The sequence below is a fragment of the Numida meleagris genome, chromosome 1 (genome assembly GCF_002078875.1).
Source record: "Numida meleagris isolate 19003 breed g44 Domestic line chromosome 1, NumMel1.0, whole genome shotgun sequence".
Taxonomy (NCBI): domain Eukaryota; kingdom Metazoa; phylum Chordata; class Aves; order Galliformes; family Numididae; genus Numida; species Numida meleagris.
Window position 1 is genome coordinate 1888490 of NC_034409.1, and position 27953 is coordinate 1916442.

At 42.5% G+C, this 27953-nt stretch overlaps 1 protein-coding gene across 6 annotated transcripts in view; it reads right to left on the reverse strand.

The window, feature by feature from the left end:
* EXOC4 (exocyst complex component 4) overlaps positions 1-27953 on the reverse strand; it is a 397026-nt gene that overhangs the window by 276671 nt on the left and 92402 nt on the right. For 5 of the 6 annotated variants that reach the window (XM_021384283.1, XM_021384286.1, XM_021384285.1 and 2 more), the window contains 2 exons: positions 16468-16613; positions 11216-11304 (listed from right to left, as the gene is read on the reverse strand). In XM_021384283.1, the coding sequence (XP_021239958.1) occupies positions 11216-11304; positions 16468-16613 (235 nt within the window). Of the gene's footprint in view, positions 1-8449; positions 11114-11215; positions 11305-16467; positions 16614-27953 lie in introns of those variants that run through there. The other variant, XM_021384288.1, reaches the window with a different exon arrangement.

Consider the following 27953-nt stretch of genomic DNA (forward strand, 5'->3'; position numbering starts at 1 on the left):
ACTTATCGTCTTCTAAATTGAGCTGGGGAAAACAAAACAGTTCCCCAAATTGCAGACAGGCAACCAAGAATTTGACCTGCATAATGAAATGGATCTGGACAAACTTCAGTAAAAAAGAAAAAAGAAATTACTTAAAAATCCAAAAGGCACTAACATTTCATCATAAAACAGAAACACCTCAGAGCATCTTAGAACTTTACTCTATTCAACATGTCGGACTAAAAAATACACACACACTCATAGGTACACACATGTACAAAACGCCATCAGAAAAATCTCAAAATAAAGTCAGTCTTCCAGAAACTACTCCTGGATAGTGTACAAATCTCTTTCAAAACGTACGTGTCATCCTGAAGGATATCTATTGCAGCTTTGGTCATTAAGGGTCCCAGAAGAATGGGATTACCAGCTCTCATTGACCAAACTGAATTCCAAGCCAGCTAATCATATCCAGCTGATCCACATTCCCACTGGACAACTTACTGCTCGTTTTATAGCCTAGCTCGACACACAGTGGTGTTCCACAGGACATAGCAACTGCCAAACTCTGACTCTAATGAATGTATGTTATCATCATCAACAATAACTGAATCATAGAATCATTAAGGTTGGAAAAGACCATTAAGATCATCCAGTCCAACCACCAACCCATCCCCACCAAACCACGTACCCAAAGTGCAACATCTAATAGAAGACAGGAAGGAATCTAAACCTGGGGTACCAAAGGTGCTCTGCAATACCCTGGTAACAAACAAACAAACAAAGGAAAAATACATATATTTATATATGCATTCCTTAAACAAGCCAAGTAAATGGCTAAATAAATAGTAAATAAAGTCCGATGGATAGTCAGAGCTCAGAACTAGGATTTTGGTTTCAGAGAATTACAATTTTAGAAGAGAAAATGGCAGTACCATCCACTTAAACTATGGAAACCCTTTCATCCTTTCAGGTTGTTGCAGTCCACCTCCACCAGCACAGCAATGACTACTGTTCAAAGAGGAGCAGATTATCAGAAACCAGACCTCCTCAGACCAAACTGAGAGAACACTGATCCTAAACAGCAAGATAGAACCGTTTCAAATAAATGGTTTATTACTGAACTCTACACAAAGGCACAAATTCCAGGAGAGTATGAAGCTCTCATATGGAGTGAAAAGAAGAAAGTATTATTTCTGGTCACAGTAAGAAGAGTACCTGTTGGACTCTATCATGGTTATTTTATTGCTAGCTGTACTGATGAAATGTTTCCACTGTCCTTCTGAAAAGCAAAGTGATTTCTCTGTTTCAGGCTGGGACACATCTCACCCACTGACATGGTGCTGTCTGCTGCCTGGCACAGAGCAGCTCTGGCTGATGATAGAGAGGAAAAAGGAGAGCAGACACCAACTCAGACAAAGTCACGTTATTGAGCCATGCCTCCTGTTACCTCCCCCTACGTTCCCTCCTGAATTCAGACCATTTGACCATCGCTCTGTTGAAGTTATATCCAGTCAGAAATTAAACATAAGAAAACGTGCGGACTGATGCTGATGGATATCAAAACTTGCAGCACATCTCACTGATGGCTTAGCACCTCCAGAAGTCTGCTCTTGGTGAAAAACACTCCCAGAACTGATACGGAACGGGATATTATGGATCACAAATATTTCCTACCTCTCTTGTTTTAATCCGCATACTATGAGATAATTCTGCAATGTCTTTGTAAATTCATCACAAAGCCCCCAAACCGTTTAGTAATCCAAAACTCAAAGCTGAAAAGAAGCTGTAAATAAGTACCCTGAAAATCAATGATTGCATTCCTAACAAGGGATGCTGTGACAGAGAGAGTCCCGGAAAACCTGAGAGGTTTTCTGCTCTGAATTGGCCCAATAAACCACAAAGCACACCTGGTCAGAGCAGCCTCCCAGCAATCCTGAAGCAGTCATCTGTGGGAATGTTACTTCATTTTTAACCAGTGAGTGGTTTTTTCTATGTCCTTCCTCATATGAAGAGGGGACAGAAGTTTAGAGCTAGTAATTGACGTAGAGAGAAAGGAAAATCAAAGCTCATGAAGGAATTTATAATTGATTCCATCATCTTTGATATTCAGCCTTTATCTGACAAGCTCCTCTACTGACACTACATCTTGATGCCCTGGTACTTTTGTTTTTCATATTAAGAAAGCACAATGTGGTACCCGGCAAGCTGCAAAGCAGAGTTACTAGAGGTCCTTTGGCTCTGAAGTGACAGAAGCCAACAACTAAAGCAAAAAGGGCTTGAAGTCAAGAATGAGGATTTATTGGGGTGTCCCTAAGAGGAGCGCAATAGCCAAATTCTGAAGACTGCCAGAGCTGGAGACAGAAGTGCACTGCCCAGGGTGTGAAATCAGGGAGCAAATCAGCAAGCAAAGCACATCAGGGAGTAAAGGACAATTGGGGTGCGCTGCCAGCCTTGTGCAAGGCCTCAGACTTAGCGCGCATGATGCCGATGTGTTGATGCTTGGACTAGGTGATCTCAGTGGTCTTTTCCAGCCTTAATGTTTCCATGACTCTATGGTGTGACCTGGGAGCATAAATTGACAGTGCAAGCTAGGATTGAGCATCCTTAAAAATATGGCTGCTGCAGGAAGGGATGCAACAGCTGTGGGCACTGCTAGCTAAGATGCAGAGCCAAGAGCATGGCTAACACGGCTTCTAGCAACAGTTAACTTCATAATATTTAGTTTCACAAGCACTTTCACTCACAAATAATACAAGAAGTAACATATATCACAGTCATTGAACTGTACGGTCATATTAAAAAGCAGAAGGGGGAGGACAGGCAGCTCTCTTGAGGAGATGCTAACTGGCAGTCTCTGAACACACGCAGGTCAGAAAATACTGATCAGCCATCCAAAGCACTGCTGTCTCCTGCTCAGCGTCCCCAGCACAAACCTAGGAGCAGATTTCACAGCCCAAGCCTGACTTTCACACCTTGCACCTCCCTGAGAAGCAAGAACAATTAAGCGGGAGATGTAACCCTCCCCAATCTCTCAGTGCTCTCTAGAAGTGACAGATATGCCCTCCTTCTTATTTCACAGATGCCCAAGTCCGGCAGAGGTCAGTTTTTAATAAGGCAGTAATATATGTCTTCAGATACCCGCAGTGGTTCAAAAAATAGCTTCAAAATGCACATACTCAGAAGAGAAAGCAGCCTGTCTGCTAAAACAAACACGCTGCCTCCCTTCCCAGGATGCAAATATTCTGAATATTTAAAAACCAGTGCAGGATTCTCCAAACACATCGGTTAGGGATGCGGAGTAACCCCAAGGAAGCAACGCAGACCTGGTGCCGTCACCGAAATGCAAAGTGAGCACAGTGGGACGAGCAAAGCTCTCGGCACAGCAAGGAGGACACCAGCACAGCAAAGGGTTTCTCCTGCTTCCATTTTTAGGAATCTTCCCCTCCCACTCTTTGCCTCCCTCTGAATTCACCGTAGCTTTAATAACAATCTCAGAGGCAAAATCAAGAAACAAATTATTTTCTTACACGTAATCCCCCTTCTGCTGTCAAGTGCCTGACCCCAGTTTGATAATCTCATTTCCTGAGAATCAAAATGCTGGAAATTTAAGCTTCCTAGAGTGTTAATTGCGGCCCTGCTCCATTGCTAATCAAAAAATTGGATGTTTTGCATGAAAATGCCGCTCTAATTAATTCTCAGTCATAAAGCGCCCCGGTTTTAATAACCCCTCCTTGATTGGATAGCCTTTGAAGAGACAGTGCAGCTAATCCGCTAAACTAGAAAAAACACACGCAGAGGAAATAATAAGTGGGCTTACAAGGTCTGAACTAGATGATTGCATTAATACTGTCAAACCACAAAAAAGCGATTCTCTCCCCTCTCCTCCTCTCCCCCCTCCCCCCCAGCTCAAAGAGAACTGTGATCCTCCGCAGCGTGGGGAGACCAAAGCAGCTGCGTGGCAGGAAGAGCCTAACATCAAACCACCTCCCCTCCCTCCCATAACCAACTTTAGGGTTCTTCTATGGGTTATCCCTCTTTTTTTTTTTTTCTTCCTAAAGGGGATTTTTAACTAGGACTGTCCATTTGTCACAACATCTCCTTTAAGCAGACAAGAATGATGTGGCTTCCCCCCCTTCTCCCTGCCTCCGACTGACAACGTATTATCATACACATCTCTAAAAGGTGCTGAACCGAATTTTCATTATCCAGAGTGTCAAGATTCGTTTTTGTCACTGGCGCACACACACAGCTGGCTCCCTCCGGCAGCCCTTTGGTGAATTCAAATGGAACAAGGCACCTACAAATAACTGCATTTTCCCTGGACCTGGCCTTACACTGTGCCCTTGTCGTACCAGATAGCATTTGCCTCCACTGCTGTTTCTTGGCGTCAAAATCTTAATTAGCTGAGTTTCTCTTTGATTTCCTTAATTACTTAAAACCTTCTGGTGAGAAACGTTCAGCCTTAGACCAAGAATACTTAAAAACAGCATAGCAGTGAGTAACCCAGCCCCATTCCCAGTCTTCAATTCACATCACAGGGATGTTCAGTGCTTTCCATTTTTCACTTGGCCAACAAGAAAAATTCCTCAGAGGTTCTACTTGCAAGAAATAAGCTAAAAAAAAACAAACCAGTATCTACGGTCTCATTACAAGAGACCTTATTAACAAATTACCTTTGTTTCCCAGCCCAATTTGCCATCCTTTGGGCATGACACACCTTCAGCTCTGCAGCCCTCCTATTGATTCACTTGGAGCGAGCTTGAGCCTTTACATTTGCAGAAAGCAGGAAATTTTAGTTATGCCTGAACCGTGCACCTAAAGTCCAAACTTCTAGCAGGATCCAGCTGAAACTGAACAAAACTGAAGCAAAAGAAACTTACCTAAATTTTTTGTTAGAAAACAGAAAGAACTGTGTTGCATCATGGGGATCCTAGACAGGAACTGCCAAATAGCTTCAAAAGAAATGCAGAATTTTGCCTGTTTCAGTTCAGCACACAAATTGTGCCTGGTAGTTGGGGGAATACAGCTTGGGTGCATGAATTTCATTCTGTGCTTTATTAAACACTTCAACTTCCTTCTGCCTGCCTTGTACAGCCAACACTGCCCTACAGAGACAGTGAGAGCACAAATCACAGAATCGCTGAATGCCTTAGGTTGGAGGGAACCTTAAGGATCATCTAACTCCAACCCCTGTCACTGGCAGGGCTGCCACCCGCCAGAGCAGGCTGCTCAGGGCCCCATCCAACCTGGCCTTGAGCACCTCCAGGGACAAGGCATCCACAACCTCTCTGGACAACCTGTTCCAGTGTGTCACCATTCTCAGAGTACAAAATTTCTTCCTAACATTCAACCTAATTTTTCCTCTTTTAGTTTAGAGCCGTTCCCCCTTGTCCTATCACCATTAGATAATGTAAAAAGTTGGTCCCTCTCCTGCTTGTGAGCTCCCTTTAAGCACTGGAAGGCCACAATGAGTTCTCCCTGGAGCCTTCTTTTCTCCCAGCTGAACACTGCCAAATCTCTCAGCATTCCTTCATAGGAAAGGTGCTCCATCTCTCCAAGTATCTTCATGGCCTCCTCTGGACCTGCTCCAACAGCTCTGCATCTTTCTTGTGATTGAGGCCCCAGACCCACATGCAGTACTCCAGATGGGGTCTCTTGAGGGCAGAGTAGAGGGGGACAATCACCTCCTTCCCTGCTGCCACTTCTCTGTTGATGCAGCTCAGGATACCATTGGCCTTCCATCTCTTGGCTCAGCTGCCTCTCATACACCTTGCCCTCCAGACCTTTCTCCATCTTTGTAGCCCTCCTTTGGATGACATAATGTATTCACACTTCAATCAGCGCGATCTAACAGAAGACTGGGACTGGAATTCAGACTAATTCTGCTTCATCACCCCTCCCAGGATGATCCGATTCATCCTGTACCTCAGCATGCACAGCTACAATCAGAGTAAAATCCTACTTCACAAAGGCCTGGAGAGGTTTAATTAATTTTGAATTGTGCTGAGCTTCTGGGGTGAAAGCAATAAGAAGCCCAAATTTTGAGAGGTGTTGAGCAGCTGTGGAGTCCATTAACATCCATGGGAACAACAGCTGCTCAGAAGCACTTCACATTTCATTCTTAAAACCATCCCAGATGTACGACACAAGCAAAGCTGACCTTGATAGGAATTACCAAGGCCTGCACTTGCAGAGATAACAGAAGCCGGATGCTATTTCCATGCTGATCAGCACCCTCAAAGCTGTTCAGATTTTCACAGAGTATAAAAACATCTTTTACCATTTCTGCTGATAAACTCAACTGAGGCCACAGTGAGCGTAACTACATTAATTCCCTATGGCTACAGGACTCTGAAACAATACCTGATGCATCTAGAAGGAGCCTATGACCAACAACACCTTTCACAAAATAATCCTGTGCTAAAAATTCCCAGCCAGCAGCATCTGTGGCTGTTGGCAAGGCATCGTGTGCTCCAGAGCTCTCCTACCCCACATCTTCTGCATCTTGAACACGTGGGGTTGTCCACATGTAGGAAAGATGGCACAGATTAGGCACCTTCTGAAACGAACATTATCATCCACAGAGATTTCCATTTTCAGTTACAGCATCTTTGGCTTCTATTGCTGGCCTGGTATTTTTGTTCTGTTTTGTAATTTGTTTGGCTTTTAACCAATTTATTTTTTGTTAGTTTACTGTAGGCACTAATAGTTACAGCTAAACCATTCATCCAAGGCCCAAACTTCTACCAAGATCCAAGTGAATCTTAAGAAAAAGGAACTTAGTGAAAACCTTTACAAAGCAGAAAGAAGTGCTCCCTTACTGTAGCCACAGCTTTGCAAAATTTAGACATGTAAATGACTGGAAGACAGATTTCCAGATCCTTGTACAGCAGAGCTGTGCTGGTGAAGGCTGCTGGACCATATGAAAGTCTTTCAGGTACGCACAACACATACGTGCGTACCATGCTGAGCACAATGGAATTAAAACTAGGGTTAGTGCCTTTAAACATTGCCAGAATACCAATTCAGAAATCCAAACACGCACAGACATTATCCAGACTGCTAGTGGCTCTTCCTCTTAATTTTTTCCTGAAGCCACAATTTCCTGATAACACTCACATCCAATTTAATGACAAAAAAACCAAGGCCACTGCAGACCATCTCCAGCCCCAGTGACACCCCCCCTAACATCTACTGTCCCTCTTGCAGTCTCTAACTCCCCCATCCACATGGAGAAACCACATTTTTCTTCTGCTCCCAAGGATTTGTTGGTAATTGAAGGCAGTAGTGGAATGAAATAAGGGGCACGCGCTGGATTCATTCCAACAGTCAGTGACAAGCAGCCACCTCTGCAATGAAATACAGCAACGTTTTAGCCAAGTTTCCTGCAAAAATAAGAGTTATCTGATCTTCTGTCTGTCCCATCCTCAAAACAACTGAGCTGGAGAGCCAATTTCAGCCAAATGTGACAGAGGAATAGATCTTAAAAGTAGTAAATTCTTAGAGGTTTTGTGGAAACAGACAGCCGTGCAGCCAACAGCAGGATAAATGTGTGCCTCCAGAGAAGGACGAGCTCCAGTGAGTACTTGTTAGCCCTCTGTGCTGTTGGACCTACCAGCACACTTGCTTCCATGGCACAGGGCTGCTTGCTTCATGCATACTTTGCTGGATCCAGCCATGGCACAGGCTGCTTTCTGCTTAGCAGGTGGTTTGGGGACACAAGCAGGTGCTGGGAGCGAAGAAGTGAGGGGGATGAATCCAGTGGTCAGAGATGGTGAGAGGTGTGGCTAATGAAGGAGAACTCTTAAGGGAGAAAAGCACACACCTGCAATGAACCAGCCTGCAGTCATTCAGCTGCTCATGCAATAAACTTATTTGCTTTTTAAATACAACCCTATTCTTTAAGATTGTCCATAAAATGAACATCATATCATACAATCAAAGAATGGCCTGGGTTGAAAAGGACCTCAAAGATCATTGAGTTTCAACCTCCCTGCCAAGTGCAGGGTCGCCAACCACCAGACCAGGCTGCCCAGAGCCACGTCCAGTCTGGCCTTGAAAAATTCCAGGGACGAGGCATCCACAACCTCCTTGGGCAACCTGTTCCACTGCGTCACCACCCTCGGAGTGAAAAAACTTCCTCCTAATATCTAACCTAAGCCTCCCTGTCTCCGTTTAAAACCATTCCCCCTTGTCCTATCACTATCCACCCATGTTAAACATCCATTCCCCTTCCTGTTTATGCACTCCCTGCAAGTACTGGAAGGCCACAATGAGGTCTCCCCAGAGCCTTCTCTTCTCCAAGCTAAACAAGCCCAGTTCCCTCAACCTTTCTTCATAGCAGAGCTGCTCCAGCCCTCTGATCATCTTGGTGGCCTCCTCTGAACTCATTCCAAGAGCTCTGTGTCTTTCTTATGCTGGGGGTCCCAGGCCTAGATGCAGTACTGCAGACGGGGCCTCACAAGAGCTAAGTAGAGGGGGACAATCCCATCCCTCTCCCTGCTGGCCACTCGTCTTTTAATGCAGCCCAGAACATTTGACAACAGGAAGAAGGACTCAAAGAGGAAAAATGTAAATTCCCCTGCTAGCACACAGCCAATACAAATAAGAAGAAAAAAAAGGAGAAGCTTCCTGACTATCATTTTTTGGTTTTCTTTTCATACAGAAGAAACCACCTCTGACAGTGTACTCCTGACATAATCCCAGAGCAGCACATCTACGTTAGTCTGTAAGGAGATATTTCAGTTATGTACTTCTGTTTTTTTTCTCTTAATGACAACTGTCAAATGACTTGTGAGTCCAACTTAAAGGGAAAAATACATGGCCTAAGTCGTCCTCCTCCTGTGTCAGGGGAATAAGATGCCTGTACTATTCCTTCCATCTCTAAACCACTTACAGCAATTCCCTTTCTCTCACTGCGGGATAACGTCTGCCTTATGCACTGTATTATTTCAGTCCAAACGGAAGAGGTTAATGACAAAACATTGCTCAGATCCTGGCACGTTTTAAGGCTATTTAAATTAAATTCTTATTTCAAAAAGTTGGCACGAGCCAAACTTTTATAAGTTTCTCTTTTTTTATTTTATTTAATGCACGTGTTTCTTTGAAGATCTTTTCAGGAAAAAGATGTCCTAACAAGCCACCCTCCTCCTGCTGCCACTGATACATCATCCCTGTGGATAAGGCTGTCAAGGAAGAGAAACTGTGTGGCATTCACAGAAGAGAGAATGTCACATGCCTGCCTTCCAGTAACCTGATTGAACAATTAAATTGTATTTCTCTTTAAAAGGGATAAAAATCAAAATGCAGATCTTGCTGTGGTCTGGGATTCAGGAAGATTAATGAGCTACCTAAAAGGGAACAGCAGCTTATAATAGAAAGAGAAGATAGTACATTTTTAACATAAAGTTCAAAGGGAAACTTTTCTTGATGGTTAAACAGCAAAGATTTCTTAGCAAAGTCATCTCATCCATTGTCCCTATTGACTCCCTACACTGACTTTTTGTCACCTATTGCATCATGTTCCAGCTCTTCCAATTCATCCATAAAGGACAAAATCATCTTGCCCCTATCCACACTAATTCCTATATTCTGTCCTCTCCTCTTTTGTCGGCTCATAAGCTTTGTTCTTCCCAACCCCACACTAGCTCAGAGGCTGGAAGTCTGCATACATCCCTTTCACACACTCTTCTCTTGATAACGCTCACAATATCCTGCTCATGGCAAATGCTGCCTCAAGATTTGTCTTCTATCAGTAAGAGTCGCTCTTAAGAAATATGGCTATGCCCTACAGTATTAACAAGTTCCAAACCTAAAGGAACTGTTTAAAAACACATCCTCAGCTCATTGTAACAGTAATGGTAACTGCATCATGAGAAGAACCAGCATCTGTGCCATACAGTAGCTCGCACTTAGGATCCTGCTGAACCGGATCATTTCTTTCAGATGACCCCAAGTTCAACTACAGGTGCCAGATACTGAAGGTGAGAATCTGAGTCTCAGAAGATGCAGAGCTGTAAGCTGAACACCTTCCAAGTGTGCATAAAAGGTGATACCATAATTTAAAAGACAAGTATCTTCACTTTATTTTATTTTTACACGCTGTCAGATTATAGCAAACTGAAGTTGACAGTTGCTGCCCACATCTTTTTTATCTCAGGTTCTTCCTTCCAGTAAATGGAAAAGTGTCTGAATATTAGCCAGAGTGAATCATTACGTATTTGATCATCGATATGAAGATCCCCTTTGTATAGGCACCTAAGCAAAGCAATTGGTCCACAAAAACACTGTACATCTCTGGGTGCTTCTTACCCCACTCTTTTGGGTTTCAGGTCCTGCTGAGCACAACTAAGCTATAAAAGGAGAGCAGGAACAGAAAGGCATCCAATAATTCCATTGTAAATTACAAATCGTCCTCAAATAAAAGCCATCTGACAATTGCCATGAGTAAGATTTCACTGAGAAATTCTACCCTTGTCTTGTCCATCAGTACAGACTCTTCAGAGATTACAGTGTTTTCTTTTTTTGATTAGTCCTATAAGAAACTCCAGCGGATGATACAGGAAAAAAATTAATCCTGCTATACAACACATGGCAGCCTTAAGATCTTTCCCTGGTGTTGCTCTCAAAACCAAGACTTCAGTGAATTAAGTCATTCAGGAAAAAATACATGAAGTGACACCATGCCCAGAGAAGAGAACACTTCCCCATGTATATAGAACACTTGTCACAAGCAATATAAACCAGCACTAGTAGTCCAATGCCTCACAATCACCATTTTCAAACACTTTAACACTTTAACTCTTCATCTTTAAGCACTGTATAAAAGAAGAATTGGTCACTTCAGCCCATCCAACTGAAACTCGTGCTTCAAACGTGAGACGACTGAGTTTAGATCCCAAAGTAATCCAGGAGAAGTATAACATTCAGTCCATGACACAGGGAAATAAATTGCAGATAAAGAGGCAAACATTAACCCCAAGTACCCAAACGCAATGCTCACAGTGAGACTGTTCATATTTCACCTATTGTTTTATGACAAGAACCTTTAGCTGGAAGTGCAAAAGGCATAAATAGAAGCCCAGGTGCTTGGCAGAGCAAGAATAAACCAAACTGGAGTGATTTAGACAACCTGCGTGGCAAACCAGAGAGGTATTAATTCTTTGACATAGCACAGACTAGATGCTCAGCTTCTACAAAACAGAATCATCCAAACTACCACATATTTTCATACCTTGAAGTTCTCCGCTTCTGCTGTACAGCTCCCTTCTCTGCTCACGCAAATAGGCACTCATGCTAATAGCATGGGAGGAGGACTCAAACCTGTAATTAAAAAAAATACATAAATCCAGTCACTTAGCCTTCTTGTAAGCACCAGTCAGTTCTAAACAAAATGCACTTCCCTGCATATCTGAGCAAAATGATCAAGGCAGACAAAAACACACTTCCCCTATAAAATTTGATCACTGATGCACCAAATTCCGGCACTTGCAATCAGTGCAGCTCTGCTAGAAAATGACACAGACCTGTCTGCATCGCATGGAGATGGCTCCTCCGTTCCATCAGCTGGGAACACTCAATCATTTACATAGGAGTGGCCCCAAAACATTGGTAAAATCCAAACCGAAGTGATCAGTACCATATAAGTTGTTAGCAGGTACATAAGTAAAGCCACAAATAAAAAAAAACCTAATAATTTCACTGAAATTAAAAATTGACAGATTATTATTTATCATATGGCTCCAATACTCTACAAGGATCAATCTGAGAAGAGACACTTTTCAACTAATGGAGCTCCATAAACACAGTGTTTGTCATTCACAGTAAAAATGACACTGCAGCTCCTCAGGACAGCTCTGGGATTGCCATGATCTGAGCTGGATGTTCCTGTGGTCTAACGTCCCATGGCCAAGGAACCCAAGGAGCCTGAGGTCAGCAGCAGCCCTCTGTGTCCCAGGCTGGGCACTGGGCAATTCTGCCACTGTCAGTGGGAAAAAAAGCATTTTCAAATTGTCAGAGTGGACTCAAGAACTCACGGTGAAGATCTCAAGACGTTGAGGTGCTTCTGCCAAGGAGGAATGAATAATCCTCAGTACCGAGCAGAGGGACACTCAAAAGGTATCATGCCCCACAGAAAGTGTGATGCTCATATTTTCAGATGCTCATAGAAGGTGAGCATTTATAAGCTCTCCTGTGCAACAGTTGTAAGGTCATTATTATTAACGAGACTTTTCTGCTTTAATTTATACTACGAGTGTCAGTATTACTGCGACTGAACTAATACCAATTTATCAAAATACAACAAACACATGAAACTTTAAATGAATGATAAACTCTTGGCCCTTTATTTATGATCTGCTCCCTTTGGCCCATAGTGAAGTATTAAGCATTAATACTCAAGGCCCCACTTCGAGTACTGTGTCCAGTTTTGGGCCCCTCACTGCAAGAAAGACATTGAGGCCCTGGAGCGTGTTCAGAGAAGGGCAGCGAAGCTGGTGAGGGGTCTGAAGCACAGGGCTTATGAGGAGCGGCTGAGGGAGCTGGGATTGTTCAGTCTGGAGAAGAGGAGGCTCAGGGGAGACCTTACTACTCTCTATAACTACCTGAAGGGAGGTTGTAGTGAGCTGGGGGTCGGTCTCTTCTCTCTTGTAATTAGTGACAGGACGAGGGGGAATGGCCTCAAGTTGCACCAGGGTAGATTTAGGCTGGACATGAGAAAGTACTACTTTCCTGAAAGAGTGGTCAGGCGCTGGAATGGGCTGCTCAGGGAGGCGGTTGAGTCACTGTCCTTGGAGGTGTTCAAGAAACATTTAGATGTTGTGTTGAGAGACATGGTTTAGTGGGGTTATTGGTGGTAGGTGGATGGTTGGACTGGATGATCTTGTAGGTCTTTTCCAACATAGCTAATTCTATGATTCTACGATGACATTATCACCATGACCCAGAGCTCTTCTCCAGGCACCAAGACCAGAAGCTTCAGGTTAGGGCAAGCTACAGCAGTAACCCTCAGCCTCTCACAGACCTAGCTTTGAAACAGTGCCTTAGATTACGGCTCAGAGCCATTACACTGGCATGTGCTGACAGATCTCATCTATCACATTCACCTTCCCTCAGCCATTCAGTTTCACCCTCTTATTTTTCCCTCCTCTGTTCTTTCCTTGATCCATTCTTCTCCCATGTTCCTATTTCCACTCAACATTTCTATTCTTGTAATCCCTTCCTTTCTTCACGCTGATCCTCCAGTGGCAAAACTTGTATATACTGTTTTTTAGAACACAGAATCACAGAATGGCTTGGGTTGGAAGGGATCCCAAGGATCATCAAGTTCCAACCCCTTGCCACAGGCAGGGCCACCAACCTCCAGAGTTACACATAATTATAGCCAAGTGTGAGACTAACATGTTAGGTATTCAACAACTGCTTGTACAATCCATTCCTTTCCCAAGAATGCCCAGTCTCGGTCTTGCAAATCTGATCTGCAAGTGAGATGGCAACCCAAGTACAGCGCTAGCAGGCTATAAGAAATAAGGGGATAGACTCTTCAGCAACATCTGTTGTGATAGGACAAGGGGAAATGGTTTCAAACTATAAGAGGGGAGATTTACAATGGATATAAGGAAAAAGTTTTTTACAGTAAGGGTGGTGAAGCACTGGAACACGCTGTCCGAAGAGAACGTGGATGCCCCATTCCTGGAGACACTCAAGGTCATGCTGGAGCAGGCTCTGAGCAACCTGATCAAGCTGTAGGTGTCCCTGTTGACTGCAGGAGAGTTGGATTAAACAACCTTTAAATGTCCCTTCCAACTCAAATGATTCTACAATTCTATGATTCTGAAAATGTACTTGGCAGCCTTTTGGAAAAGAAGAAAGCCAGGCTTACGATGACTCAACCTATCTGAACTGCTAAAGAACTCTGCACTTGAAGTTCTGTTTTCTCAGTCAACATTAAACAACTAAACACATCAAGACTCCCCCCCCCCCTCCGAGAATTATACCTATTTTCAAAATAAGGAATGATTCAAAGTCTCTTCCAAATGCCAGCTACTGATTTCCAGACTGCTAGACCCAATTCAAGAATCCTCACTCTTTCCACTATTGCTACACCACACGTGTACATGTAAGCATGCAACTAGCAAAAGTACTCAGTATTTACAAAATGAGCTTCTAACAAGCTATCACAGGGCACAGCACAAACACCTGCATCAAGCTGCGAGGAAAACACAAGGTGGAGCTCTGCCCTAAGAGACTTCTGAAGGGAGGAATTAAACGCAGAAATTCTGATGACAAGTGGATGGCTCGTCTGATTTGGACAGAGCTAATGGAAAGGCACAAAAAGAGCCTTGCAGCCGGTGTGAAAAGCACTGAAGATGAGAGAGGAGACAAGAATAACACTCCATCAAACATGTACATCCCTCAGTGGACTGAGAAATTCCATTTCAACTGAGATTTCCATAGATATAGTGACAGCTGACAGAAGACAGATAACCAAATAAGAGATCCCAATAAGTGCTGCTGTCACCACAGTGCCGGCAATGACTTGGTGACAGGACCATGAGTGGTAAGAGACATGCTGTTCCTATGAGGTTAGTCGCCTTCCCTTTAAACAATTACACATACCTTCACTCTCTGCTGACAAACTAATATACAGGCTTAAATTGCAGTAGGTGAAACAGAGCATCCTTACTCCTCACGCTTAAATGGCCCAAGTGCACCCAAGAACAGATACAAAATGAAAAGGTGAACAGCCCTATTTTGCTCCAGTATAGATCTGCAAGACAGGGTAAATTCAAAGAGCATAATTTCGACCCAAACAACGATGGGAATGTTATAAAACGGGTGGGAAGGAATAACCATAGGTTGACAGGGTGGCAGGAGACATCTCTGACATCCTCCATGCAACACTTAACCTTCTAACAACAGGAGATTGTATAGACAGCTGATCCTGTGAGAGGGAAGTGCAAAATACTAGTTTCTAACTGAAGCCTGGAGGTACTACGAAAATACAGTCGCTATATACCCATGCCCATAAGGCAAAGAAAATAGAGAGTTCCAACAAGTTCTGGATAACCAAGATATACATTTTAGCTGGAATGAAAACAATGAACAATCTGTAAATAGGTCACAGAATGAAAAGTTCCCCTACTATTTCCAATTTCTCTCAGCCTTTCCCATTACTGAAGTTCCTCTTTAGGAGCTTCATGATGGAGCGTTAACTCTCCATCACGTTAATGATCTACCCAACTTACAAATGGGATTTTGTATACTGAAAGTCACTCAGTTGCCCATCTCCAGAATAACAAATGGGGAAACGAGAAGCTCACACTTCCAATTCCTCCTGCTACGTGCAAACATCTCTGTAGATTTTTTTTTTTCCCCTCTACGTGGGAGAGCGAAGCCTCATAAGGCTCACTGCTGAACTAACGAGCAGTGAGAGGCCGCTCCGCCCTGCAGCAGCTTGTAGTCTAGACTCTACCCACCAGATAGGCTCTTTCTGCTGCAGTTGAGCATGGGGGACCGGCTGCAGCAGCTTGTAGTCTAGACTCTACCCACCAGATAGGCTCTTTCTGCTGCAGTTGAGCATGGGGGAAAGATTACCGCCCCAAGCTACTGGTACTCCCTGCCACCACTCCCCTTGCTGCCTTTCCCTCAAATCTACCATTAAACTTGCATGTTCCCTTAACAACTGCTTTAGAACAGTGTCTACTATTTTGGGAGTGCTCAGTTCAGGAGCAGCCACACTGGCTACGCTAGCTACGCTGCAGCATCAGATCAAAACCATAATCTTTCAGCTCAGAGACCCTGCTGTCAAAACAGCACATTTTGGTAATTCCTCAAAACTCTAGAGAGGCCAAAGAAAATGGCCAGCACGGGATGTCAGTCAATGAGATGAAAATTCAGCAAAGCTCGCCTGAATCTCAGTATATTAACAAGGTGGTTTCTCCTCTGCTAACGGTGCTGCTCACCAACAAGTCCTCCTCGCTCCTCATCTGTGCACATCAAATTCAGATCCCTAAATCATTCCCTTGTCCACCTATCCTTTCATCCTCTTATGGTCTCCTCTCAACCACTTCTTTCTTTCCACTTTGAACTCCAAATTAAAAGAGCCAGTGATAGGATTAACCACTTAGTCTATCTAGTAATTACACAGTTATCTTAATTCCCTTTGTCCAGACCCCTTATCACTCTCTTTAACAGGTCTTGAACATACTGTGCACAAAGATAGGCAGAATATATTGCTGCGTGCTTTGCAGCAGCTCATGTAAAGGGATCCCAACTCTGTGATGAGCACCTGAAAGAGCCGAGCTCTAAAAACCAGCAATGAATCCATAACAGAGACCTTACTGAGGCTTCAGCACTGGGTATCAAATCTCCATCTCCAAACTCACACTCTACTTACACTGTGAAACTACAATTATCAGCCAGCTCGTGCAATACTCAAGGCAACAGAGGAAGCTTTCGCAGTTTCAACACAATCCCAGCACTTACTTGAACAAAGGGTTTTTAGGCCTTTGTGGTTTCTTCTTTGCAAAGAACGCTGCAAATTCTCTCCCAGAGCTGGCATAGCTGAGCTGAGCGGATGGCTCCGAGGCAGTGCGGGTGTTCTTCATATCCAGGTATTCCGTCAGGAGCATCTGCAAACAGAAGGGAGAAGACCACATCAATTGAGATAAAGCAGCATTATAATGTAACGTGAACATCTAGGATCTTTAAGTACTCCACAGGACTGGAAGAATTATGAAAAATCTCAAAAATTCTAGTTAACAGAAAGCCAGCTTTATTTTCAGAAATGAGACCCTAGTGACCTGTATGCCACTGGTTTGACAAAAGCCCACCTTGCATTACCTGACTGATTCAATCTGCTACAAAACCTTGACCAACCTGAGGTGAGGGTCTCCTTCCTTGTGTGACAAGAGATAGGACACAAGGAAGCTGTATACCAGGGGGGTTTAGATTGCATATGAGGAAGAACTTCTTCACAGAGAGTGGTCAAGCATTGCAATGGGCTGCCCAGGGAAGTAGGGGAGTCCCTCTCCCTGGATGTATTTAAGAGATGTGTGGATGTGGCACGTGGTTTAGCAGTGGCACTGGGTAGGTCAGGCTGATGGTTGGAATTGATGATCTTGAAGGTCTTTCCAAACTAGATGATTCTGTGAATTCCCCACCCCTCCCCAAACTGATTCCCATCAGCAGCAGCAACAGGGAGATGGTGGGTGGGTTGCTGGCTGGCCTGTATAGATTGATTACATACTACAGCTCTTACAAACATAAAGGTCATCAATATTGATATGTTCTGTTACAAAAACTCCTTTTACATATGTAGAAAAATTTATAGCCATACATATGCACAGTTGTATATATAAATATAAACCATGCACGTGTGGGTTTGTGTGGAGGTATGGGTCATGTATGCTGTTGGAAAAAAAATCTGGGAATGCTGCAAAAATTGCCCTTTATTAGCTCCCAAATGAACCACACGTGTTTTTTTTTAGCCATTGAAAATATAAATACCCACAGCTATTAGCTCTGCTAACTTAGTTTAAAATTGATTTTCTTCTAGCCCAATATATCCAGTACGGGGGTGGGGGGGTCCGTTCATGAACAGGGTCCTTTTGTGAAGCCTCTGCAGCCTTAAATCATGGTCTGATCTTTGGTGCTGTTTAGGCAACCCCATGGTGCAGAAGCAGAAATAGATTCCAAGTCATTCACTTTTAATTTCTGTGTCTGAAGACAGAAAGAAACGCCTCATAATTAACTTTGGACACTGCATTCAGAAATTCACTACTCGTGTTGAGAAAACTCTACCTACGTGAAGGCTATTAGTAAAGTGTTCCATTTTAATAACTAGCAAGTCAGAGCCCATCAAAGAGACTTGTTTGTAATGAAAGGAATGCATCAGTGCAGTGCTACGTTTATACAAATTGCCTGGTAATAAATATCTAGGCAAATGGTATCATTTGTCTAATTAGAAATTATTCAGGATTGCTTGAAAAAAAAAAAGAAAACATACCAATGCAAAGAAAGTTCAACTCCTAAAACATCTCAATTAAAACTTTACTTGAGCACAAGCTTTTAAAACGTACGCTTATTGTTAGGAGGAAAAATAATCACCGTGCTAATTTTTAACAGTAATTTACCAAATCCGTTTGTACTCGCATATTTGCATTTCATCTTCTCTACTTGAATTAACAACCTTAAAATCACCACAAAAATGTAATTAAACCCTCAAACTTAATCAAGTTAAAAAAAAAAGAAAAACATTTAGCAATTTGTTCTCACATTATGGATGAAACTTATTTATAATGGGTTCCGTGACTCTGATGTTGCTTCATAACCAGGGCTAGGAGGTGTAAAACATGCAATACGGTACTTAAAAATTACAGTAAGCCAAGAGAAGTTGGAGCTAGGAACATAAAGAATTGCCCATTAGATAAAAAGCGAAACAGAGAAATAAAAGATCAGCTGTGCTGAGATGCTCGGAACAGTTCTGGAAACACCACACGTTAGGAAAAAGAGAAAATGGTTCATTTATGGCACTGCTAGGCAGGCAGAGCAAGACGCTAAGATGTCAGTCTCTAAAAAAAGCTAAAAGCTGTGAGAGCAGCAAAAATCGCTGGTTTTGGTAACTATTCTCAAAGTTCATCTTTAAGTTATAAAATCCAACAGTAGTAAAACTGCGCTAGACAGATCAAAGCTCTTTCTGCTCCAGTGCCTCGTACTCAACAGTTACATAAATTCTTCAGAACAAAGTAATTAAGTGTAAGCATGGCTGAGTGGTTACAATGCACAGCCAAGCGGGAGAGAAGTTAAGACAGGTGACATCTACAGCGTACAGTGCATTTGGCTTATAACCTCAGCACGAAGATTAAAACCCTCATAATTTAAGCAATCCTATTCATACGTTGGACAGTTCAAATCTTGCCAGCTACTTGCCTCAAAAACAGCCTGAAGATTTACTTTCTCGTTTCCTTGCACACCACGTGGCCTTCACCCAACATCATCAGCTTCAATTTACTCCTTCCATGTGAACAGTCCAAGTTATCCAAGTTTGTGCTTATAGATGAATTTACTAAGTAGCATGTTCCAACGGCAGAAGGCATAGCATGGCCATGCGCTTATCAAAAGGCACAGCAAGCTACTTAAAAATCCACTTAAAAAAAAAAAGAAAAGAAAAAGACACCTTCCTGCCTATCCAAGTGAACAAGAGCCTTCCTTAACAATGAAATAAGAGATTTCAGCATTTCGCCCCATAACACCTGGTTAGCAGTTGCTAAGCCATCAATCAAAAACCTTGTTAGGCATTAATCACGTGGACGTACAGCAAGATGTATGAGTGACCGTAAAGTTTGCAACATCCCATTCATCTACAACGAGGACTTTTGACTTTCTGTTCAATGGTTGAATTCTGTCATCCTTGTACTGTATTTATATCGATGTCAAACAAATAAAGCTGTACATAAAGCATGAGAACAAAGCATTCTTCATCCAGCTGTTCTTTGGAAAAGAAAATTAATATAAATGTTGTATTAAAAAGGCAGTATTTACGGATTAGGAGGCATAATTAAATTCTCCAATTTCAAAAGGTCATATCAGTATGGGTAGCCTGTCTATCTCGTTGATCTGGTAACAGCTTGCACTACACTGTCTCTTTGAACTAAATGGGGGAAGAGTTTGCTTCTATGTCTGATTGCTGACTGCACATGCTGTGCCTCTCCAGATCAACGACTTTAATTTTTGGTTGTGCCTCATGAGAAGCTGAACAAGTCTATGAACAAAACACAGTTTTATTTATGTGCAATAAAACACGGCTGGCCACAGTGACAGAGGAATTCATTCATTATTTGTGCCTCTTCTGAGGGTTTACATAGGAGGCCTGAGCTCTGAATTAGCTCTATTGCATTAATTAAAAGCTGTATGTAGGTATTTAACTATCCTCACCAACTCTGAATTAAGATGGATGATAAAGCATGAGCAGCTGAAAATCATGCTTCAAAACAGGATCCCTGAAACATCACTACTCTCTCATGGGTTGGCTTTGGAGATGATTCCATCTCAAGAAGCTCTGGCTGGCGCAGCAGCAATGGGACCTCAAGAAAAAAGATGTTTTAGGTAACCAAATCCCTAGACATTTACACTAAGAACAACTCTTTTGTATTTTGATAAATTCTGGAAGAAAGCATAACGCTCAAAGCTCTGTTTCACTGCGTTCCTTGTAGGTAATTACCACGAGAGAGCAATTCAGCATTGTAACACTGATGCATGAAGTCATTGAATAGTAGCCACCAACCTGTACAGAGCCACAGAAAATACACTGAAACAATCTTTAAACCTGCCTGAAAGGCTCTCTACACCATCAACACCATTTGTGCCTTCATGTATTTGGGGGATCTTGAAGATCTAATGAAAAGTAACACCATAGCATGAATTTTACAACGGTAAACTGAATGAACAGGTAATTACTGGCCTCTCCACCTCATATTGATCAGGGACATAATTAAAGAAGAGATGACAGAAGACTCTATTAAAAAAGAATTAAGGAAGAATAGCAGAACTCATGTCCAGCAAAAAGGACTTGCAGAAAACATCTTGGCTAACCGGTATTCCTTAGGGATGACTAATTTGGTCTAAAATAAACCTAGACAGATAAAGTTATTTTCACCGAGGGCACGACAGAAAAGCCAAAACAACGGAAGAAAACACAGCATCCACTAAAATAGAAACCAGCAGCTTAGTGAAACCACTTAATATCCTAGTATAAATTGGAGGAAGCCACCAACAGTGGATTTTGCAAAGTACCAGAAATCTTAATTCCTCATTTCCTTTTGTCTTCTGTATTCCAAGCAAAATGTAACTCTGTTCCAGAAACCTTCTCTTTCGTATGCTTCGAAATCTCCTAACTTACAGACTAAGCTTGGTATGTCTTCATTTTTAAAACAGAAACAATTAGAAGCTCTACACCTACAGAAAAAGAATGAAAGTCCTGACCTACAGGACTACTGTGTAAAGCAATGACTGTAGAAAATTTGGTAATATTGAAGATGAGCAGAGATGTTCCCATTGTGACAATGGAAACTAATTAGCAAACTGAAAGTGGCTACATAGAGCACAGAGCTTTGTCAGAAGTAAAAGTTTACATGTCTCTCCATACCAGGTCACACATTTGGAAGGCCAAACAAAATCGAGGCACTCCTACAAAGAAAGAACAGGCAAAAATGGGGCAGGGGTGCACAAAAGAAGCCTGGAAGTTATTAAATGGCTGCAAGGTGCAACTTCCAGGAACACACCAAGAAATCACAGCCTCAGTCTTGTTAATTTCGCAAAGAGAAGGCTGAGAGGTTACTAGATCAGTCTGCAACACGTAACACAGGGCACAGAACTGATGAGAAAAATCTTCACTAACGAATTTCTTAAAAAAAAAAATTCAAAGGTTGGAAAGTTGAAGCTGGACAGGCTTCCACTAGCAGTTAGGCATACATTTCCAGAGCGTAATTAACCACTTACATCAAAGGTTACATTGTATTCTCTGTCTTATTTTTTTTTTTTTCTAGCTTTCCCCCAGTCAAACTGGACGGCTTTCTAAAGGATGTGCCCTCCTTCAAGCAGGAATTAACTCAAGAAAGTACCACGGCTTGCTTTACGCAGAGGTCAGACAAGAGGATCACAGCAGCTCCATTTGGCCTTACAGCCTGGGAATCTTAATAAAGGCATCGGAGCACTCAGTGCCAGCTCTCCAGCTCCTCCATGAAGGAGCCATTGATGTTCAAAGCACTGTTCCTACACGGCACCTTTAATTACAATCTCCACTGATACAGGAAATTAAAGCAGCCATTGCTAATGTTTGTGTCTGTGAGCAGGTTTGCACTGGAGGAAGTTTCTGCCCACGCCTTCCTTTGGGCTTGAAACTGCAAACATCACTTGTACTTCGAGGAAGCTATAAAAATCGAAAGAAATAAATCCCAGAAATAACTCAGCATCGAGACTGAATCTCGTGTTTGCTATTGCCAGCACTACACAGCAAAACGAGATCTATTTCCAGCTTCTTGCTCTGTCACAGTGTGCACCTGCAGAAACGTTGGCATTTCAGCTGTATTGACGCACTCTGTGCTCCTCCTGCATCATATCAGCCTCTAAGAATGCTCTGGAGTTGCATTTTAGTTAGATCTAGTAGGAAAAACAAGAAGCTGAGATTATAAAGTGGAAGACAGATTTCCTAATGGGAACCCAATGAGAATAGTTGGTTACAAACAGAACAACAGACAGCATTCAAATTATACCACACCCCCCTGATCAATGGGGAGGCAAGGAGACGCCTGGTGACCACAAACCACAGTGAGTGCATTGGCAGAAACATCCCTGAGATGATGATATGGAGCTGTAGACAACTTCAGGGGTGGTAAAAGTAGATCTAGCAGGATGCACTGCTGAGAAGTGCACTTACTGTGGGTTAGAGCTCCATGACCTTTGAAGTCCCCTTCCCTTAAAAGGGGATTATAATAAGGAGGGGAACCAGTTTTTTACTTGGCTTGATAGTGATAAGACAAGGGGGAATGGTTTTAAGCTCAAGGAGGGAAGGTTTAGAGTGGATGTCAGGGGGAAGTTCTTCACAAAGAGAGTGGTGAGGTGCTGGAACAGGCTGCCCAGAGAGGCTGTGGATGCCTCATCCCTGGAGGTGTTCAAGATCAGGTTGGATGGGGCCCTGGGCAGCCTGGCCTAGTACCAGATCTGGAGGTTGGTGGCCCTGCCTCTGACAGGGGGGTTGGAACTTCATGATCCTTAGAGTCCCTTCCAACCCAAGCCATTCTATGATTCTATGACTCTAAGCCATTCTGTGATTTTATTCTATGATTCTGTGACTCTGCTTCTTGGTAAACACAAAAAATGGTATCATTACTGAAGCTACACAGACTGGATGTACCTACTAGCAAGGTGCCAGAAAAAGGCAAGAAAAGCTCTGGCGCTCAGTGTGAGTGGTCTACAGCTAACTGCGCAGTAATTTGCAGGAACAAAATTCTTAATAATTAAAATGCTGCAGTAATTGTGGAATTTAACCCCAAAAAACCAACAAAGCAAACAATAGGTTGACTGAATTCTAAGAGCACTGAGCTTTCTGCTTAAGTTGTACCACGCTGAGAAAAGGAGCAACGTATGGCAAACACAACAAAGAGCAAAGCAGGAAGGTAAGCCAGAAAGAATAAAAAGACTTTTCAGGTGCCATGAATACCATTTAATGCTGCACAACCTGATTTATCTAATCCTCTTGTTGCCCATGAAATTAATTTAACTGAAACATAATAATAAAAATTCTTCAAGAATTAATTCTCTCAAGGCATCGCCCAATTCCACTACTGAACAAGAAGATATTCTTTCTGTTTTCATTTTTGGGAAAAAAGCAAAAAATAACCCCAGAACTATTTAGATAATACTATCACCGCCAGTGCTACTAGAGTCATTATCAATGCTAATTGTCAATTAGCAGAGCTATTGCTGTAGACCTGTGAACGTGCATCTACCTCCAGGGAGCAAGGGAACAAACCTCGTAACTACTCTAAAAACAGAACTTCTTAAAAGCCATTTTAATTGGCAACGGATTGTACACCTGCCCGGATTGCTATGGGTTGTTTAAAGCCAGAACCTTTGCATTTCATATGCTTCTGACAACGTGTGAGGACTTCACACCCAACGCAGGAGCAGCACAGGCTCTGACTGCACTCGGTGCGTAGATAAGTTGAAGTCGCTGGAGATCTACATACTGATGTATGTTTCAGAGCAAAAGAAGAAAACACCACATGCTGTAACAGCCACCAACACCAGGCTGTAGGTCACTCAAATGAGCCAGTGCTGGCCAGTAATCATTGTACCTTCCCACTCTACGTAAAGCTGCCTCAACAGCTTCCGCAGCTAGCAGGAAGGACTTGGGTTCAGCAGCAAACATGCAGCATAGCGATTCAAACTGCTGTGTTTTCTGCAAATGTTAGCTAACTAACCCCCTGATGCATCAACAGCACTGTGACATATCATTATCCAATCAAAAAAGATTTAAAGTGAAACCCCGTTCCTACTACAAGCACCAAGAAAAACACCACTAAGTTGCACGGGGTTTGCAGATCCTACCTTCATCCCCACCCACCTACTGCACCAATACGAAGAGTCTCACCTTAACTTACACTCGTGGCTCTGAAAATAAGCACCTAAAAGAAAAAGCTGATGAGAAACACATTACAGTAGGTAAATTATTTTCTGCAAGATGCAGCAGGCATGTGATGCTGAAACAGAGCTCCTGCTTCCACGTCCTCAAGGGTGGTTTTGCAATTACTATCCAACTTCAGTTGCTTTAATATCCATATAACCACCAGTACTGTACCAGCTCACACAAAGGTACATGGTGAAGGTCATCTTCAGTTTACTGATGCATAAAGTTTGAAGACGTTTGCTTTGAAATGCAGTCATTTGGCCTTCACAAAAGAACGGCAGCTGGACTGCCTTTTTTTTTTTTTTACAGCTCTCCCAGCAGTTCTGCTCATTTATTTATTTAAATAAAGGAGAAATAAATTTGCCATCGGTATTTGTTCCAGCTACCAATAGTCAACTTGAATAGCTGGGTCATAAAACAAATGGACAGCGCTTAGTTTCCTCCAGGCACATCAGCTGTTCTGCAAATACAGACTGCACTCATAGAAACGACCCAAGGAATGAGGCTGCTTTCTCATTTCAGGGTCAAGACCTCCCCACCAAAGCAATACACACACACACAAAACCAAAACCAAAACAACAGAACGAAGGTGGGTGGCACAAGGAGTCAGATTATTCATTTCCTCAGAAGAAAAGCAATGCTGATGCACGCTTCTGTAGTAAAGCAGGCGTGTCATCTGCCAAGACCACGACTGGAATCAGTGAGACCTAGACATTTACACAGCTTGGGTAGAGACTGAAAAATGCTTGGGAGCCAGCGGAATCCGCCTGTAATTTCTGAAAAGTAAACCCCACTGGCCTCTAGGCAATAATTTGGAATTCCTAGGATTGCTTAATGACTATATAAAAATATATGCGTGGGTAGATATGTATAAATGTATATAATACATAGACACACAGACATGTATCTTTAGTGCATGGTCCCTCTGAAATGATTGATGAGAAGTTGTAAAATCCATATGGTCCAGTACAATGTAGAGCATGGGTAAGTAGCCAACTGTGCTCTAAAATGGTCCAAAAAGCAATAAAGTTAATCCAAAAGGCATAATTACCACCTGCTTCATAGACTGTACAAAATGAAGTATTTCCCTGCGTGTTTAAAACCGCTGTCTTTCAGTTTGACTGGGTTCTATTTTGTTCATGTAGCATATAAAAAGGTCAAGGAGGAGTGTAAGAGTTGAACAGGTAATTGAGTGCAGATTACTGCTGTGCAATTATAATTTAGTGAAACTTCACTGCTTCTGCGCATTTTGCAGAGGAGGAAGATACAAATGGAAGCTTCTGTTTATAACTGAAGTAAGGCTAAACATCTTTAAATCACAAAGTGTCAAGAAAAGGGCAGATGTGGCACGGAGAGACATGGTTAGCGGGCATGGTGGGGATGGGTCGATGGTTGGACTGGATGCTCTTAGCAGACTCTTCCAACCTTAATGGCTCCATGAAAGTGGTTATATTCACTCATGTTTAGTGCCCGCACCCACCTTTCAGAGCACCCTTCTTCCCACGGAAGAGATGTGCAATTGTAATGCCTGTGAGAAACAGCGCGACACTTAACCCATCTTACCCGAGCTTCTGCTACTCAAACTGGCACATACAACGCAGCACCAGCAAAGAGAGGAAAAGGCAGCATGCTGTTTAAATACCATCCGTGTTAACTCACGGGTAATACAGCACACTCCGTGTATTTCATGCTTTCAACTAATTGCCTAAGACATCCTGCTACAGTGTAGATGGTAACAGTAGTGTGCCCTCAGTCTTCATTAAATGCCAGATCTTAATAACAGACTCCAAAAGGGCTTTAATTGCATTTACTTGGAGCTCCTGAACTTTAAAAGTTGTTAATCAGATTTCTATGTAAATGGAATGACGATTAAAGGTTAAGTACAGGTTTCTGAAATTTCAGCAGTTGAAGACGTATTGCCCTTAACAGGGAAGAGAAACTACCAGGCTTGACAGGAACTAAACATCTTAATTAAATACTCAGAAGTACAGTACTTATTTCTGCGTGAAGTTCTATTTTCAAATGTCAAACTTAATCAGGCACTTGACAAAAACGTGCAATATCCCTACAGCACAGAACAAAAATGCCTTGGGATCCTTTCCTGACGAAACACCTGCACATCTCCCAGTCCTCAGCACCCTAGCAAACTCCAGTTCTCCAAGCCACTTGTCCCAAACCACGAGACAGAAAGTTTTATGGCTCTAAAGCTGCAGGAGTCCAGTTTGGAAATGGGATACAACATTTTTCAACGTGTCAGCTTTTCTTCCGTTTGCTCGGTTTATCCCTGTAACAACAGTGTCATGCTGACAAATAAACATAAGGGCTCTTTATAAATCTGACTTTGCATAGATTTATTTCCCTCCAGGGTACAGTCCATCAATTATCGCCAGCGAAGAGTATAAAAACTTCTTTGGTGGGAGTAAATTTAGTATGTCTGCTCTGTGAGCAGCTGTTTGCTCTGGGTTTTGGTGCTGAATACTCACACTGACCTGGGATGTCTTCCAATTAACTACGATTCCAGCCTCCGATTTCCATTCATTTGCAAAGACATCAGTTCTGTCAGCAGTACGTGCCCTGCGGTTACGTACAGAGTTGTACAGCAGAGAGAAATCAACCTAAATGGAATCCATGAATGGTGGATCCTGGTGACGAGGAATTGCACCCAAAGTTATCCCAGAGATTGAGCAAAGGACTTCAAGACCACTGCCTTAGGTCCTACACACACGGGGACCTACGGCTGCCGTAGACTGACCCATGTTTCACATACACAATGACTGGACTAAATTGCGAACTACCACGTATTTTCATATATAACATGCATGGCAACGTGCAAAAACAAGCTATTTTTACAACTAGATGCAAAAGAGCACTCGGTTCCTAGAGAATTAATATTTAAAACTGGACTACAAGCCTGCATCATTTTTTAATGACAAACTCTACCTAATCCTAGGAGAATTTATTTTTCCAGTAAGCTACATAGCAGCTACAGTAACTGCTGGTCTACAGCAACAGTGCTGTATGGGATAGAAAAATCAGTCCAGGAAAACTCGTACAATGGAGGTGACTATTATACTTGCAACCAAAAACATGAAAGAAATTTAGCAATGGAAGCTGCAGAGACAGACTCTGCCTTCAAACAATACAACATAGGGGGAAAGAAATAACGTAAGCAACAATGAAATTCAATAGAAGTGATTGAAAGATATGTGCTGACCAATAAATGCTTTATTTTCTTGGAGATCCATTCAAAACTTCATGACAGTGACTTGAAAAAAGGAGGAAGAGTAAGGAACCTTCCACCCTTAACACACTGCTGTACTAGGAGGCATTACCCACAAGGGATTGATTCGCCAGCGAGCACTGGGAGTGTGAACTGAAAGAGGCTTAAAAAAATCTGCTGTAGTTAAACCCAGTATTGTTGATTTATTATACATAAAAGGCTTTGAAACAGATCTACAAGGAACAGCTATGACGTTGCACTTAGAAAAGCCTACTAAGGAACTTACCAAGTGTAATCTCTAGCATTTGTCAAAATTAACTTGAAGACTTTTAGATCTCACTTCTTTCACAAAGTGCCTTAATAATAAGATCATCCCAAGCAGCTCTGTATAGCAAGCACCACACCATAAAAAATGCTTCCCAGACTCTTTAAATACACATTGGCACTTTCTAATTGCCCAAATCCTTGAAGATCCAACCACATCTGAATCTACAACTGTGGCCCAGAGGCAAAGCACCTAACGGAGAGAAACAGCCCATGAAATTAGTCGTGTGAAGGGCTTAT